The sequence below is a fragment of the Lepus europaeus genome, chromosome 20 (assembly GCF_033115175.1).
Source record: "Lepus europaeus isolate LE1 chromosome 20, mLepTim1.pri, whole genome shotgun sequence".
NCBI lineage: Eukaryota > Metazoa > Chordata > Mammalia > Lagomorpha > Leporidae > Lepus > Lepus europaeus.
In genome coordinates, this window is record NC_084846.1 from 45,536,116 (window position 1) to 45,553,575 (window position 17,460).

General features: G+C 40.3%; 1 protein-coding gene across 1 annotated transcript in view; it reads left to right on the top strand.

Moving 5' to 3' along the window:
- Positions 1-4,866, top strand: part of VWDE (von Willebrand factor D and EGF domains) — a 78,166-nt gene extending 73,300 nt beyond the window's left edge. Inside the window, 1 exon segment of the mRNA XM_062178552.1 lies at positions 4,771-4,866. Coding sequence (XP_062034536.1) covers positions 4,771-4,866 — 96 coding nt within the window.
- The last annotated feature ends 12,594 nt before the right edge of the window (positions 4,867-17,460 follow it).

Sequence of the window (17,460 nt, forward strand, 5' to 3'; positions counted from 1 at the left end):
CAGCAAAGAGGTCATTCTCAAAAATTTGCTGAAAAAACCACTGTGAATGTTTTTGTACAAACGTCTCTGTAGCTGTCAGCACCTCTGAACAGAATGACAGCTTCCTCTTTTTTCTGTCTTCCAACTCTGCCAAGTTTTCTCCTCGGAAACTCTAACACAGGGTAGCTCATAACAGAGAATTCCTGTGGCAGTGGTGCAGTGGGGTCAGCAGTGAGCTAACAGGGGACATGGCCACAAGGTCTGCACCTCACTGCTTGTCACACTGCTCAAGACCAAAGCCATCACTTTTCACTGATGAAAAATATCATGTTTAGAATCAGGAGAGATGATTTCAAAACCAAATGTTTCTATAAATATCAAAAGAGAAGTGGATGTGGGTGCCTAAAAAAGCAAAATTAAATTACATGGATTGTTGGGGAAGTGAGTAATGTCAACAGAGAATACACATATAATTGAAAGTTTTGCCTGAGAGACACAAATGATTGCCAATTAGTTTGGGTTAAATATTCCTTTTCCTTACTATTTCATATTTGACTTCAAACTTCTCAACACATTTTATTCCATATCCATCTTAAGTCATAAAAATGTACAGAGCTCTTTTGTTTTTTTATTTGACAGGCAGCGATAGAGAAAGAGAAAGGTCTTCCTTCCTTTGGTTCACCCCCCAAATGGTCACCACGGCCAGCGCACTGCACCAATCTGAAGCCAGGAGCCAGGTGCTTCCTCCTGGTCTCCCATGTGGGTGCAGGCACCCAAGCACTTGGGCCATCCTCCACTGTCCTCCTGGGCCACAGCAGAGAGCTGGACTGGAAGAGGAGCAACTGGGACCAGGGTGCCGGTGCTGCAGGTGGAGGATTAACCAAGTGAGCCACGGTGCCGGCCCCAGAGCTCTTTTTTTTTTTTTTTAAGCAGCAAGATTAAACACTAGTCATCCCTTTTAAAAATGTTTGCTTGTTTAGTTATTTGAAAGGCAGGGTTACTGAAAGAGAGCAAGCGAGTGAGCGAGAGTGAGAGCATCCATTTTCTGATTCCTTCCTCAAATGACCACAGGTGCCAGGGGTGGGCCAAGCCAAAGTCAGGAGCTTCATCTGGGCCTCTCATGTGGGTGCAGGAGCCCAAGCACTTGGGCCATCTTCTGTTGCTTTCCTAGGTCATTAGTAGACAGCTGGATCAGACATGGAGCAGCCAGGATGCAAATCTGCACTCATATGGGATGCTGGCATTGCAGGCAGCGTTTAACCTGCTACACCACAATTCTGGCTCCTGCACTAAGTGATTTCTAAACTATAAGATAATGCATTACATAATTAGAATATAATTATTGCCAACTTTGATGAAGCTCTTTTAAGTATTAGTATCCAATGTCATACTTAAAGAGATTTTATCTGATATGAGGTACTTCAAAAACTACATGAAAATGGAATCAAATATATGCAAAAAAATTGAAATTCATGCATAGCTCTTTCATAATACAGATTTCACAAACCTTTTGAAGGCCTCTTGTTTGCATGGATTTTAAAAAATTTTTGAACCAAAACTATTTTCCACAGGCTTTTTGAGGTATATTCATATTTGCTGGAAGGAACTTAGTTTTAAAGGATTGCTGAAGGCCACCAAAGAAGAATGTACTTTTCTCTGAAGGGAGGAGAGAACTTCCACTTTGGTTATAGCCTGTCACGCTGGTGGATCCAAAAGGCTTCCATAGTCTAGGCATCTGATGTCATGCGTAATTGTTAAATAATAAGAGTCACTGTGCACTAACTCACCATGCAAGACCTCCGTCCCCTTTTAGGGTAATAAATGGAGAATATTCTTATGTCTCATGAGTTATAGTTATGTCTAAGAGCTTGCAAAAGATGTATCATTTTTGGGTCCTTCTTTAAAGACAAATTAAGTTTCTAAAAGGAAAGAAGGGGGAGGAAGGCAGGGAAAAGAGGAAGGAGAAAAAGTGAAATCACCTTGTGATGCAATAACTTAGATCAGCCCTTGTCTGGACTGTTGAGGAACAGTTCCCCCCCTACCCACCCTTTCTTTTTCTTTCTTAGACCAAGCCTTGAACTCTTTACCTAGAACAGAGTTAATTCTTTGTATATAAAGTTAAATGAAAAGAGATCTTAGTGAAAAACAGGACAGGGAACATGAGAGGGAAGAGGGGTGGGAAGGTAGGTATGGTGAGAAGAATGGCTATGTTCCTAATGTAATTATGAGATGCATGCAAACAACTAAAAAGATTGCTAAAGAGGATATAACAAGTTTTGCTATGTATTACATCACCAAAAATTCAGAAATACAAATTCAAAATAAATCTTTGACACTTAATGTGTACTTAAGTTTTTAAGCTCTTGGGAACTGGCACTGTAGCATAACAGGCAGAGCTGTGGCCTGCAACCAAGTATCCCATATGGTCACCAATTTGAGTCCCGGCTGCTACACTTCTGATTCAGCTCCCTTTAATGTGCCTGGGAAAACAGTGGAAGGTGGTCCACGTCCTTGAGCCCCTGCACCCACGTGGTAGACCCAGAGGAAGTTCCTGGCTCCTGGCTTTGGCCTTTGTGGCAGTTTGGAGAGTTAACCAGTGGATGGAAGATCTCTCTGCCTCCCCTTCTCTCTCTTTCTCCTTGCAATTCTGCCTTTCAAATGAATAAATAAATCTTTTAAAAAAATTTAAACTCTTTTGAACATATGAGTACTAGAAAAAAAGGTATCCTACACACAAAAAATTGAATAATTTGATAAAGTTAATAGTTATATTGAAATCCCAGGTGTGAAAACAGATATAATTTTTCCACCAACTCATTTTCCAACTTTGTTTCCAACTTTTGTTTTAGTGTGAAACTAAGCAATGTTATCCATTGCCTTAATAAATGGATTTTCACTGTAAACTTTTTGTAGATAAAAACTTATAATTCAAGGATTTCTTCTGAAATGCATAAACTAATACATTAAATTTTTACATGTTTCATAGCTCTACACCAAGAATCTCAAGATGCAATTAAAGTATTAATCAGTGACTATCTATTTATAATATGTTTAATGGACCTCTATATACTAATAATGAAGAAATGCTATGGTTTACAGATTTTACACAAACCACTCTTTATGAAATCTAATGACTCATGCAAATGAAAGTAATATTTTAGAAGTATAATCTAAGTTTAGAAAAGCCAGTAATTTGGTAAGTTCATGGGGAAAAAATGTACTTTTTTGCTTAATTCTTAATGATATTTTGATGTCAATTAAAAATATTACTCAAAATCTGCTTGGAAAATACTTCAAGGATAGAGTAAGAATTTAAGCAAAAGTAGTTCAAAATATATAACTGAATATTTGCATTAGAAATATTTGCCCAAATATAATTAAAACAGACCTTGCCTTATTAATATGCTTGGCTGTTTTGTGATTATTCGTGTTACCCTTGAAATGAAATATCCTCAAATATGAGAGATCTTCAAAAAATTCATGAAAAATGTATGCTATGAACAAACTATGCTTGGATTTTAAAATTTTTGCACCAAAATAAATTTATCTTCTTTTCCCATGAGCTTTTTGAATTACCCTGTATTCTTATCTTTCCTTTGATTCTGTATTTAAAGCACTTCCCTGAACTTGAAAGGATGCCAAGTAGTCTTTATTCTAAAATATTAAAGCATCATTTCCTTTTCAATACAATTATAAATTTATTTTTATATTTACAAATTATAAAGCTTGCCCTAATTGCAGTATTTGGGATGAAATCTGAAATTTAGGGTTAAAACTCCTTGGGGCTATTTGAGGCCCATAACAGAAATATAGACATGTATGTATTATATCAGTGTTATGAAACACCATTATAATTTTATGATTCTTTTTAAAGTATTGTGGGAGCTTAAACCAGGTATATTAATTGTATTAATCAAATTTATATTTTGCCTTTTTATGCTACTTGATAAATTATTCCTTATGCTATGTGTGCCAGTTACTTCATTTTTTAAAAAATATTTATTTATTTGAGAGAGAGAGTTACAGACAGTAAGAGGGAGAGACAGAGGGAAAGGTCTTCCGTCCGTTGGTTCACTCCCCAGGTGGCTGCGCCGATCCGAAGCCAGGAGCCTCTTCCTGGTCTCCCACGTGGGTGCAGGGGCCCAAGGATATGTGCCATCTTCTACTGCTTTTCCAGGCCACAGCAGAGTGAAATTGGAACAGGGGCAGCTGGGACTAGAACCAGTGCCCATATGGGACGCCGGCGCAATAGGCAGAGGATTAACCTACTGCGCCAAGGCCAGCGTGTTGCACGGATCCGAAGTCAGGAGCCAGCGGTTTCCTCCTGGTCTCCCATGTGGGTGCAGGGCCCAAGCACTTGAGCCAAGCCAGTTACTTCTAAAATGAGATTCAGAGGCAGAAAATATAACAGGATACATACTATACTGTGAATCTCCATTATTATAGTGTATAAATAAGAAGTAACAGGCAGCATTCATAAACTTCTTTTTAAAAAGTGGAATAGAGTTTTGTTTATAGAAAGTGAAGTAGAGCACATTGAAGTGGAATACACCAAATAATTCTTATGCAAATAGATGCTTCAGTTAATATTTCCAATCAGCATTAGCAAATGGGACTAAAAACATCAACTCAATTCTTGTTTGTAGTAAGAATCTGACAGTGATCTTAAAAACTGCCTAAGACATAACACATTTTCCTTGTCTGGTGACGTAGAGGAACCATTTATAATAACATTGAAAAAGAGGTGTGCTGAAATCACTAATATTCACAAAACTCGCCCCTTAACCGTAGAGAACAGGTGCAAAAACGGCCGTTGGGGCCGAGCTCCTGCCTGCACCTTCCCCTCTGCCCGTCTTCAGTCGTCTTCACAGGGACCTGCACACCTAACACTGTAAACTCTGTGTTGATATTTGCTGTGGCCTGGACTGGCCTGGAGCTTGCCTGTAGAAGCTCAGATGGTATTAAAGAGTTTTCTGGTTTTATCCTAAATAGTCCTACTGTGGTGCAAAACACCGCATCCAGGTGGGAGCCATCAATGTGAGGGGTTTTGTCCAATTTAACTCAGTGAAAAGGTTGGCTAATTAAAGGACATAGCGATCAAGATAATAAGTGAAGCTGGGTTTAATGGCAACTGGAAGCAATCAAGAAAAGAGACCACTCAGAATTTTCTCTTTGCAGAGCTCCATAGATGATCTTCCCTGGCACCTCTGCAAATCTTCTCTTTGCCTAGTGCTGTCCTTCACTGATTTTCCTGAATCCAGTGTGGCCGCCAGATCTATCAGGTGATTTTTCAGTTTCAATAATCGTCCCTCATTGACTAGAGGACACGTCGTTATGTTCAGAAGTCCTGAGCAAGCCAGATCTCCCAGGGTAGTGAGAAGTGAGGGTTGGGTGAGCTCCCACCCTGAGCAATTCCCCACCATCAGGGCGCCGAGTAACGAGGTCGACAGGCTCATCTGTCAGGCTGGGGGGAAGTTCCTGTTCTGAGCTGGACATGCGGCACTTGTAAACGCAGAAAGGTTCCAGTACGCCATGGTTTCCAGAGCTTGACTTGTGTGATACTGAAATTAAAGTAAGTGACTGTTCTTGAGAAACTATGGTAATTCTAGGTAGACTATGGTTGCTGATGGAGTTCTTTGTTAAATTTAAGGCAGGCAGGTAAGTTAAACCCATGTGAACAGATAGGCCTATCAAAAGACTTGTTAGGCAGGATGATGTCTTCACTTAACATCCGCTTCTTTTCCTTCCTCCCTCCCTCCCTTTACAGATTTATTTATTTGAGAGGGAGGGAGGGAGAGAGAGAGAGAGAGAGAGAGAGAGAGATATCATGGAAATGTTGGGCGTTGCCTAAAATAGTCCCTAACAACATGGCGCCTGGCAGATGATTGGGGGCGTGCCTGCGGCCGCTGTGGTTAAACAGTAGGAGATCGGACAGTGCGTGATCCCTATACCTTGCTTAAGGTGCCCCTGTGCGTGGTCCACCCGTGCCTGCATGACCTTTTTGCTGATTGGCTCCCCTACTGCGCATGTCCTTCGTAAGCTTTAGAAGCCTGTGCGCTTCCTCAATAGAGTGGTTCCTGCTTCGACAGAACTCACAGGTGCTTGTGGTGTGTTCATCACCCGTGGACCTTACCCTTCCCATTCGCCTAGTTGGGGGGTGTCTGTACTGGCCCCTGCTGGTCAGGGGCCAGCCTCGGACTTGAGACCCTGACATTCCATCGCTGGTTCACTCCACAAAAGGCCACAGTGGCAGGTAGTGGGCGGATCTGGAGCCAGGAGTTTCTTCTGAGTCTCCCACATGGGTGCAGGGGCCCAAGGACTTGGGCCATCTTCTGCTTTCCTAGACCATAGCAGAGAGCTGGATCTGAAGTGGAGCAGCCAGGACTCAAATTGGTGCCCACATGGGATGGCAGCACCTCAGGTGGCGGCTTTACCTGCTATGCCACAGCATGACCCCCCGTCTCATTTTCGTAAGTCATTCAGTAAAATGCTATGAAAGGTAGGAGTATCATCTTGTTCAGTTAAGAGACTTTCAATTAGAGAAAATAAAACTAAGTTTATTGAGCACACTGCCAGGGATTTTAACCAATATTAATCACTTTTAATTCAGAAAAAATTTTAGAGACTTACTCTTGTTTTACAGATAAAGGCACTGAAACCCAGATCATTCTAATTGTTGAAATCTAATATCATGGGGCTTACACCCTGCAGGGGTTAGCCTCATATCTGATAGCATGTCCATCTGATACCAAGGCCTTTCACTCTTCTCAAGTGCATAATATCACCTATTTAGAAGAATATTTAAAGGCTCAAGACCACGTGACAATTTTGTTAACGTATCCTACTTGAGTATCTTATTTATGGTTTCAATCCACATTATGGGTTGATGGATGAAAATATGCACGATAAAACTTTCAGGTTATTAACTTATTGGACAAAAACATTTTGAAAGGAACACATTTCGAGAAGAATTTATGAATTGGTAGCCTGTTTGATTTGAGCTCTGAAATTTGCATCTGTGCCTTCCAAGGCATCTGTTAAGTATATGAGGAGAAGCAGAGGTAGAGACGGGAGAGCAGGGAGACACACTGGGCTGAGGCCCGAGTGTCAGGTGCATCTGGGTTTTAACTGAGTCCTAGACCCTGGCTCTGTCTTCTCAGTTACGTGAACTTGTGCCGAGGCCTGAACCTTTCTGTGCATTTTCATTCCTTCATTTGTAAAATGGGGATATACGATCTCTATTTCATAGAACTGGTAGATAATTTTAAAATTAATATAAGATGATAATTACTGCACCATGACATCGCCTAACAAATGCACAACACCTGGGTTTTATTATGGTTTTGTTGCTAAAAACAAATCAGGGGAACCAACTGAGGGAATGATCACTGGGGCTCCCCATTTGGGTTTCAGATTTTTAAGATTATTCAATGGTGGTCTTTTTAAATTCTCTGGTTAAAGAATTTACTTTGAGAAATCAATAATTAAACAACATGTCACTTTGAAACAAGGTAACATCACTGAACATAAATTTTAAATCAACTGGCATATAATTAGTAAGAATTAGGCTGAAGAAGATGACAGAAGCAGGCATAAGAAGGCTAAAATTTGAGAGTTCAGTGGGAGCCACACTCTGCTCTAGTTCCCAAGGCTTAAGTTGGCTGTGCCTCATGCTCACCGTGTAGTTCCGCAGCATTCAACAGTCAGCCCCTGAGTGAGGGCAGCCCGGCCCCGGTGGGCCAGAGGCACTTTCGGCTTGACAATCCCCTCCCTCCATTTAGCAATGGCAAAACTTCTGTTTTATAATAGGGCTGATGCAAAGATGAATGTAGTTAACATCATATATTAAAAGGTTTTATTTGATCCAAGAGTTTTTTTTTCTTCTGACCTAAGATTAAAAAAAATTAAAGCATCCCTGTAGGCTTCTGAAAGGATTGTGGTCCATCATTACCATGACAACTGCACTGAGCACTGAGGGGCTACAGGCCCACTCTTGGCCCAGTGGCTAAGATGTGCTTGGGATGCTCACATCCCATATCATGGTGCTGGGGCTTGAGTTCTAACTGCTCCTTTTTTATGTATATAATTGTTAGGAATCTTTAAAATCTAAAATTTAAGAATTTTAATATTTTGCCACATTCAGCCCATATGCAGACATTATATACATACACATATTTCTTGAAAACAGGTATTAGTATCACCAAGTGAAGGATTCATGGTAATGAGCATAATATTGGGGAAGGAGGGGATATTGTCATGTATGTGGTATGATTCAGTGGAGCAATATTTATAACTTATACCAGATGATATGATAGCCACATAATCTTTATATACATTAATTTCCACAAATAAGAGAAAACGTGATATTTGTCTTTCTGGGTCTGGCTTATTTCTCTTACCATAATGATCTCTCATACCATCCATTTGGTTGCAGGTGTCAGGATTTCATTCTTTATTATGAAATGCATAAAGTTTGTATTCCTTAAAAATTTCTGGGGAAAAATAATATTTCATTATGTATATGTATCACATATTCTTTATTTTTTATCTAATTGTCAGTTGACTGACATTTAGATTGATTCCATACCTTTGCTATTGTGAATTGAGCTGCTAAAACATGGGAGTATAGATCTCTCTCTCATATGCTGATTTCACTTCTTCCTGTTAATGCACACCCTGGGAATCAGCATGTGATGGTTCACATCGTTGAGTCCGTGCCACTCACATGGGAGACCTGGATGGAGTTTCAAGCTCTTGGCTTCAGCTTAACTCATCCCTGGATATCTGTCTGGCTGCTGACGTTTGGGGAGTGGATAATCACATGGATGAGTTCTCTATCTCTGTCTCTCTGCCTTTCAAATTAACAAAAAATTAAAGTAAAAATAAAAGAATGGGTCCTTCCTACAACACTGTGGAAGACTTCAGCATATAGGCTTAGCTTTTCAATGGCCACTTTCAAATGGCATGCTTTCAAAGAACAAGAAGACAAACTACATGGCATTCCAACACACTTTAAAATTTATTTATTTGAGAGACAGAGAAAGAAAGCACTCCCATCTACTGGTTCACTCCCCAACTGCCTATAAGGGCTGGGGCTGGGTCAGGCTAATGCTGGGAGCCAGGAACTAAATTCAGGTCTTCTACATGGGTGACAGGACCAATCACTTGAGACACTGCTGCCTCGCAGAGTCTGAACTAGCTGGAAGCTGGAGTCAGGAGTAGGAGAAGGGAATCAAACCCAGGCGGTCTGGTGTGGAACACGACAGCTTTTTTCTTTTTTTTCTTTTTTCTTTTTTTCTTTTTCTTTTCTTTTTTTGGTAAGAATACCCTTATCTATCAGTGCTGAGATAATTCCAACCTCCCTTTTAGGTTTTGTAAAATTGTTTCTGTATCCAAATGAAATTAGTATATTTTGCCTGCAGGTGGTGCTAGATCCTCAGTTGCCAAGAAAGATGCCATAAATACTAAATTAGTATTTTGATAGATGAACATATTAAATATTTAATACAAATATGATGTTTTTTTCAAAAATAAGATTCTTCATTTGTATGACACCAGGTTTGTTTTTTTTTTCCCATGAGCCTAGATACCTTCATTATACCTGGTGATTATCCAATAATTATAGCCACTTGCCTGGGTGCAGATAACAATTTCTATTGTGTTAACAAAGGATATTACTTTTGCTTGAAAATGTGACCTACTGCATCAGCCTGAGCTTAAAATTTCTTGAGTAGTATTAAGTTAGACAAAACTTTTTGCCCCCTGTATATATTGAACTTAGAAAAGTAAAGAAGTAAAAATAACCAATGCTTTCAGATATTTCAACATTATACTTTTTAGGGGGGCAAGTGTTTAGCACAATAGTTAAGACATTGCTTGGGATAGCCACATCCCATATTGCAATGGCTGGGTACCAGTCCTGGCTCCACTTTTTTTTTTTTTAAATTAATTGATTAATTTATTTGAAAGAGTTACAGAGAGGTGGAGGGAGGAAGGGAAGAAGAGAGAGAGAGGGAGAGAGAGATCTTGCATCTTCTGATTCACTCCCCAAATGGCTGCAACAGCCAGAGTAGTGCCAGTTAGAAGCCAGGAGCTTCATTTGAGTCACCCATGTGGGTGCAGTGGCCCAAGGACCCGGGCCATCTTCTACTGCTTTCCCAAGCAGTAGAGCTGGATCCCAGAGAGCTGGATAGGAAGTGGATCAGCCGAGTCTCAAACCAGTGCTCATATGAGATGCTGGCACTGCAGGCAGTGGCCTTACCCGCTATGCCACAGGGCTGGCCCCCTGGCTCCACTTCTGATTCCAGCTTCCTGCTAGCATGCATTCTGGGAGGCTCAAGTTATTGGGTCCCTACCACCCACCTGGGAGACCTAGACTGAGATCTGGGCTCCTGGCTTCAGTCTGGCCAGGTTTTGATGTTGTAGACATCTGGGGGCATGAACCAGCAGATGGGTGGCCTGTGCTCATGCTTGCTTGCTCGCTCTGCCTTCTAAATAAATAAATAAAAGTTTGAAAAAGATTATACTTTTTCTCTTGTCATTGAAATGTAATCATAAGTCAATATGTAGAACACTAATACAGAAAAAAAGTCTTTATTGGGGTTAAGGCTGCTCTGAACATGCTTTATTGGCACCATAGTTTTGTCTCCAGTAAGTAGGGTTTCCCCAGCTAAATATATATCCATGATAATATATAGTCTATGATTTGAGATACTATGATCTTGAGAAAATTAATAAGACTTCCTGGATATACATATTATATTGATAATTATCCCAATTTATTTTCTAATTCAATAAATGGATAAAGAGAAAGAAATGAAAGAGAAAATAAATGAATGTCAAGTGGACTCTGATATCCAGTGTCCATCTTCCTCACAAAGGAACTGGTGATAACTCTTGCCCAGTGTGCTCAAGAAATAGTGTCCTGGTCTGGTTTGGCTCCTTCCTCTAGGATCTCTGGATAATCGCCTTCATTTACTTTACAGTTTTAACTCAGTGCTTCCCAAGTGGAGATCGATGTTCCATTCTTGGCTGAGAACTGATTTTTTTTTAAAGGTTTCTTTCTTTCTTTGGAAGGCAGAGTTAGAGAGGGAGACACAGACAGTGAGATCTGTCATCCAGTGGTCCCCTCCCCAAATGGCCACAATGGCCAGGATTGGGCCAGGCCAAAAGCAGGAACCTAAAACTTCATCTGAGTCTCCCATGTGGGTGGCAGGAGCCCAAATATTTGGGCCATTTTCCACTGCTTTCCCAGTACATTAGCAGGGAGCTGGATCAGAAGTGGAGCAGCTGGAACTCGAACTGGCACTCATATGGGATGCTGGCATTGTGGGTGGCAGCTTAACCACTGCACCACAAGGCCAGTCTGGAGAACAGATTATTAATTGCAAGAAATTCTTAGGTTTGCTTATTTATTCCATAACCTGAAGCCATGGCTCTAGGCACAGTGATAGTTCATTTTACCATGTCAATTTGACTAGGTTAAAGAATACATAGAAACTGGAAAAGCATAACTTTGAGTGTGCCTGAGGGTGTTTCCAACTGAGATTAGCTAGCATACGAGTGTGAGTGCACTAGGTGGGAAGACCCAGCCCTGATGTGTGTGGGCATCATCAATGGTTTGGAGATGTAGAGAGGCAAAATGAGAAGGGCTGGGATCCGTTCCGTTCCTGTCTCAGATGTCAGCTGCTAACCTTCGGGCTCTGGGACCACAGCGGCGGCGCCATTGCTGGCACTCGGGCTTTTCAACCTCTGAGTCCCACATCTCAGCTTCTCTGGTCCTGAGGCCCCTGCACTTGGCCTGAGCGGTGCTACCAGCATCCCAGGACATCCAGCCCGCAGACCACCCGTGGAGGGACTTCTCACTGCCACAATCACATGAGCCAAACCTCCTAATAAATTCTCCGCATACCCATATGCATAACCTAGCAATTCTGTGTCGCTACAGAATCCCAAATAATGCAGGCACCAAAACCTGTGAGTTCGTTTCTGTGAAAGACTTTGATTCTGTAAAGGGTTGGCTTCAGGATACTTCATCTGACTGTGCACGCTACTGATGCAGTCTCTCAGCTGACTGACATTTTCTGAGGACTAAGAGAGTGAACAGGAATTCTTTTCGAACTCCTTCATGTGATAAGTCAATTATTTCTTTGGATTTGAACCTATGTCCCCATTTCAAGGAGGCCAGCCATGACCCGTGTAATGCCATCAGGCACCACGCCTGCAACACTTTAGATGTCACCAGCTGAACATGAGAGGCAAATGTAGAGTCTGACCACTTCCTTTCCAGTATCCAGAAGACATGACGGAGACTGGCTGGTTCAATCCATGAGAAAAACTTGCAGGGCAGCCACAGAGCTTGCTGAAAAATGTGGGCACTTGCACTGGAAAAAGAGCTCACAATAGCCAAAACCAAATATTTTGGGAAAAGTTGTTTCTTTTTCTCCCCATAAAAGAAAAAAAAAATAACTGTAGGAAGTGGAATTCTTTATTCCCAGAACATCAAACCTAAACTGCTCATGTTGCGGCTGTCATTCAGCTGTGTAGGCTCTGTGGGGCCAGAGTGGGATCTCTCTGGAGCTACAGACTAGGGAGGACAGAAGGCAGGCTGCACCACACGATAAAGCCCTCATGCATAGGATTTTCTGAAAATCTTCCGACCTTAGGTTTGTGATAGCAAGGAAGAGAGTGCCAATGAATACCCCTAAGTTTTCTTCTTCCTGAAATGGGAGAACAGAGATCTCCCAAGAAGGGCAATGTTTGTCAGCATTGCTTAGATGACAGATCTTCCAGGCCCTGCTAAAGGACACAATGAAGAGAATATTCGAATTCCACCAGTGTCTTCCAAGTGAGTAAATACTGAGTTTCTACCACAATGCAAACCTTTCCCAGCCTGGGTGGGCAGAGAGCTTACAGGCTCTGCCAGTCTGATTACTCAGCAGAGTGAGGAAGTTGTTAGGTTACCCACCCGCAGGGGATATTCAAATGACAAGCTGGTTGCAACAAAAAACGAATAACCAGTCAAAAATGAATTATCCCTGAGTAACCTCCAATAGAACACTCATGCTGATAATATTCATGTGGAAGTCTAAATAGGCCCCAAGCTCTTTTTAAAAGCCACATTGCAATTAATTAAAATGATTGCTACTCATTACTTTTTTAAAAAAACAAGTAAATTATTTTTTCTACATACAAAACTGTTAGAGAAGAAAAAAACACACTTAAACTAGCTTATTACAGTTTTTATGCTGAGATAGATAAAATATTTGTAAGATGAGCTTTCATATTTTCAACTGTTCATAATGATTTGGGATAAGGCAGGTAGCTGTTTTTAGGATCACTAGCTGGAAGCCACACCTCCCCTTGCCCTATGTAATCCTACCTACTCACCTGTCAATCAAATGTCCCCTTCAAGGTGTACCTCCCTTACCTGGAACCTGGGGGCAGTACCATGTATCCACTCCCTTTTCTAAGCTCATAGGAACTCTGGCAAAGGGGAAGGAGCTCTCTTTCTCTCTCTTCACGTGGGCCCAGAGCAAGCAGGGTACTGACATCTCTCTCTCCTTTCCCTTCCTGGCTCACTTTTCCTGAACAATGCCCATGGGTGTCTATTTTGTCCTCATCTTTTAAATAAACTTCATCACTTTGTACCTTGTATTTGTGCCTGTGCTTAGAATGCTTCTGTAAGTAACAGGCAACAGTTTAGACACAAATGAGCCCACAACAATTTGAATTAAAGTTGTTATGTATTATCAATACTTTAGCTAATATTGAACAATAATTGAATTAACAAGTAAAAATTAAAGTTAAGATTTGTGATCTTCCATTGAGGACCACATTTAATAAATCTTCATAGCCACTTTAACAGCAGTGCTATGAAATGGGACCTCTCAGTAGAAGTTTTGAGAGCTGTGGTCATTTATGGCACTAAATCAAATTTTAATAAAGGTCTATGACATATTATTCTTCTAATAATTTATCTTAATTAGAATAATAATTCCTATGTCAATGTTAATTGTAGCATGGTTTGTAACATTAACAAATAAAAATTAATGAATAATAAGAATTTTAATTGACAATCATAGGAAAATTATTATATATCTAGCAATAAAATCACTATAGACAATAAAAAATGATTATACCCTATAAAATGGCTGTCTTAGACAAAAACAGTGAAATGGCAAATTTCTGGGACAATAATTAGAAATGCTTTCATTTAAAAATTATATTTTGCATGCGTACAAGCACATGTAAGTTTTTAAAATCAGAAAATTTCTAAAAAAGATTTCAAATTCTTCAAACTGGTTACTTCAGGAGAGTGAGATTGGGAGGTTAGGGGTAACTTAGGTAGATTTTACTTACTACTTTATATAAATATATTATGGTAACCTTAAATTAGTTTTGGTGTTTATGATTTCTTTTTTGGCAGATTATTTGCCTCAAACTGTATATTGCTTGTTTTTTCTCTTTTTTTAGCTCAAAAGGAACAATAAAAATGAATGAAGTAGTTAGTATGTTTTTTGTATACATTTTATATACATACAGTTGTGGTATTTGTAATTGTACCTTTTCACAGTAAAATATTTTGCCATCTCATTACTGCACATATATGAAAGTTGGAAATTGTTGTATTTAAATTAAAGGGAATGTTTTATGGTCTCATGAGTATTATCATAGGATTAAAATTAATTACTCAGGATTTTTCATATGGGGCCAATCCGGACAGGTAATCTGTCATAGGCTAATGTTATTAGCTTGATTCATGTTATCAAAATATATTTCTGATAATACCAGAGAAGGGGGTGGAGGGGACAGAGATGTACTGCATATCAAAAGGATAATGCCAAGTTCTTTTGTTTGCATTAGTTCTAACATTCAGAGACTATATTTATGGCAAAGAGTCTAGTTTATAGTTAACCCCTTCAAGAAAAAAGCTTACATGTGCCTAAATTTATGAGAGCAAATATACCACATAATAGTGTTTCTACTTATAAGTTTGTAGAATGTATTTTGTGTGAAAATTGTGAGGCTATTAAAGAGCTGAATTAATGACTCTTCAAAATGAATTAATGAACATTTCACTTGAAAGATAGAGAAAATTAGAATGCACTGTTTCATTGTATAGGGGACCTGAGGTGTGCAGGAATGAAACGACCTGCCCCAGGACTCATTAATCAGATGAAATGCTGTGGTTAATTTTCACTGAAAACTGGTTGTATCAAGGGTCAGTCTGAAACAGGTAGAGTTTGTTTTGTTTCAGAAGATGGCAACTATCTTCCTTTAGAAAAAAGAAGTGATCTCTTATGTCTTATATATATATTTATAATATGTATAATATATATAAAATACTGCTTCTTTAAAGTCAGAGAGTATAGCCAGTGGACACCCACAGTTGAGTCTCCAGTTCAGAATTATGCCAGTGCAAATACAATCGTGCGGCTAACTTACATACTCCTCTTAGAATCCTGCTTTTCTCTCTACCCTAAGCTACTATAGTGTATAGTGTGCTTGTGTTCTGTACGAGGCAACCTCCAAATGGTCCTCAATGGTTCCCACTTTCTAATATTTATACCTTGTCGACCTGCTTTCTCTTTAGGGTGGGTTGGACTTAGTGATTTACTGCCGACAAAAGAACATGGTGGAAGTAATGGATAATTCTTCTGAGTTATGTCATAAAATAACTATAATCTCTCTGTGTCTCTCACTCACCCTTTCTCTCCTATTCCTTTGCTTGTTGTATGGTAAACCAGTTGTTGAGTTTGCCTATGAAAGGCACACAGGGCAAGGGGTTAGTCAACTGAAAAAGAAAGGAAACCCTGAATCCAGCAACTCCGGGGCAGTTGGATGTGGGCCACAACAAAGTGAGTGAATTTGGCTTTATCTTTCTGATGTATGTCTCAAGCCACAGGTTGAAATGAGACCATAGCTCCAGCCAACACCCTGACTGCAACCTCATGAGCGATCTTCAGCCAGGAGCACTAAGTTAAACCATGCCCAAATTCTTAAACCACAGTGTGAGATAATAAATGCATATTGTTCTAAGCCCTATGTTTTGGACAAATGTGTTAGCAGTAGGTAACCAATATTGAGCCTTGCCTGTTAGAAAGTTTTGCTAAATGGTGCAGAGTGTGTTCATTTCTGTTCAATCATACTTTTACATTCTGTTGCTCAATTCTTCATCTTGCAAAATTTTTGTCTGCTTAAGACGTTAATAATTTCTTTCTTTCTTTCTTTCTTTCTTTCTTTCTTTTTTTTTTTTTTTTGACAGGCAGAGTGGACGGTGAGAGAGAGAGAGAGAGAGAGAGAGAGAAAGGTCTTTCTTTGCCGTTGGCCCACCCTCCAATGGCCACTGCGGCTGGCGCGCTGTGGCCGGCGCACCACGCTAATCTGAAGCCAGGAGCCAGGTGCTTCTCCTGGTCTCCCATGCAGGTGCAGGGCCCAAGCACTTGGGCCATCTTCCACTGTACTCCCGGGCCACAGCAGAGAGCTGGCCTGGAAGAGGGGCAACCGCGACAGAATCCGGCGCCCCGACCAGGACTAGAACCCGGTGTGCCGGCACCGCAGGTGGAGGATTAGCCTATTGTGCCATGGCACTGGCCTTTTCTCTTTTTTTTAATGGGTTGTGATGTTACATCTGATTTTTTGTTCATCTTTTCCTTGGACTGACTTGGGAGTAATATATACTAGTTTTAATCTTTCTGTTATTATCTTTGAAATTGTCAACCTAACAGACAAAATAATTCTTCACTGTTACTCAGAAATTATGAGATTCTTGGAGCAATTTAACTCCTCTGAACTTTCTTTTATTGTTGTATTTTAATTTTGTGTGCATCCAAATCCTAGAAAGTATTATTATTGCTTTATAAAGATAATATCTGCTTAAATGTTTATCAGTCTCTCACCATTCTTGCCCCTTGAGCTGCTTTTTGGAGGAATTTTTTTTTTTTAAGATTTATTTATTTGTTTGAACATCAGAGTTACAGACAGTGAGAGGGAGAGACAGAGACAATGTCTTCCTTCCGTTGGTTCACTCCCCAGATGGCTGTATCAGCTGAAGCTGTGCCGATTTGAAACCAGGAGTCAGATGCTTCTTCCTGGTGTCTCATGTGGGTGCAGGGCCCAAGGACTTGGGCCATCCTCTACTGCTTTCCCAGGCCATAGCAGAGAGCTGGATTGGAAGAGGAGCAGTTGGGACTAGAACTGGCGCCCATATGGGATGCCGGCATCGCAGGTGGAGGATTAACCTACTGTGCCATGGAGCAGGCCCCTGGAGGAATTTTCTTGCCCCTTGAGTACATTCACTTTGAAGTTCCTTTAGTGAAAGAATGCTAATAGCAGATACTCTGTTTTTATCTTAAAGTACTGCTATAACCCCCTGTTATAGTGTGATTTTGGAACTGTTATACTAACAGCTCTACTGTTCTTGGAAACAGTGTTAATGGATATTTCATACCAAGTTTATAATTATGTCCTTCCTTCATA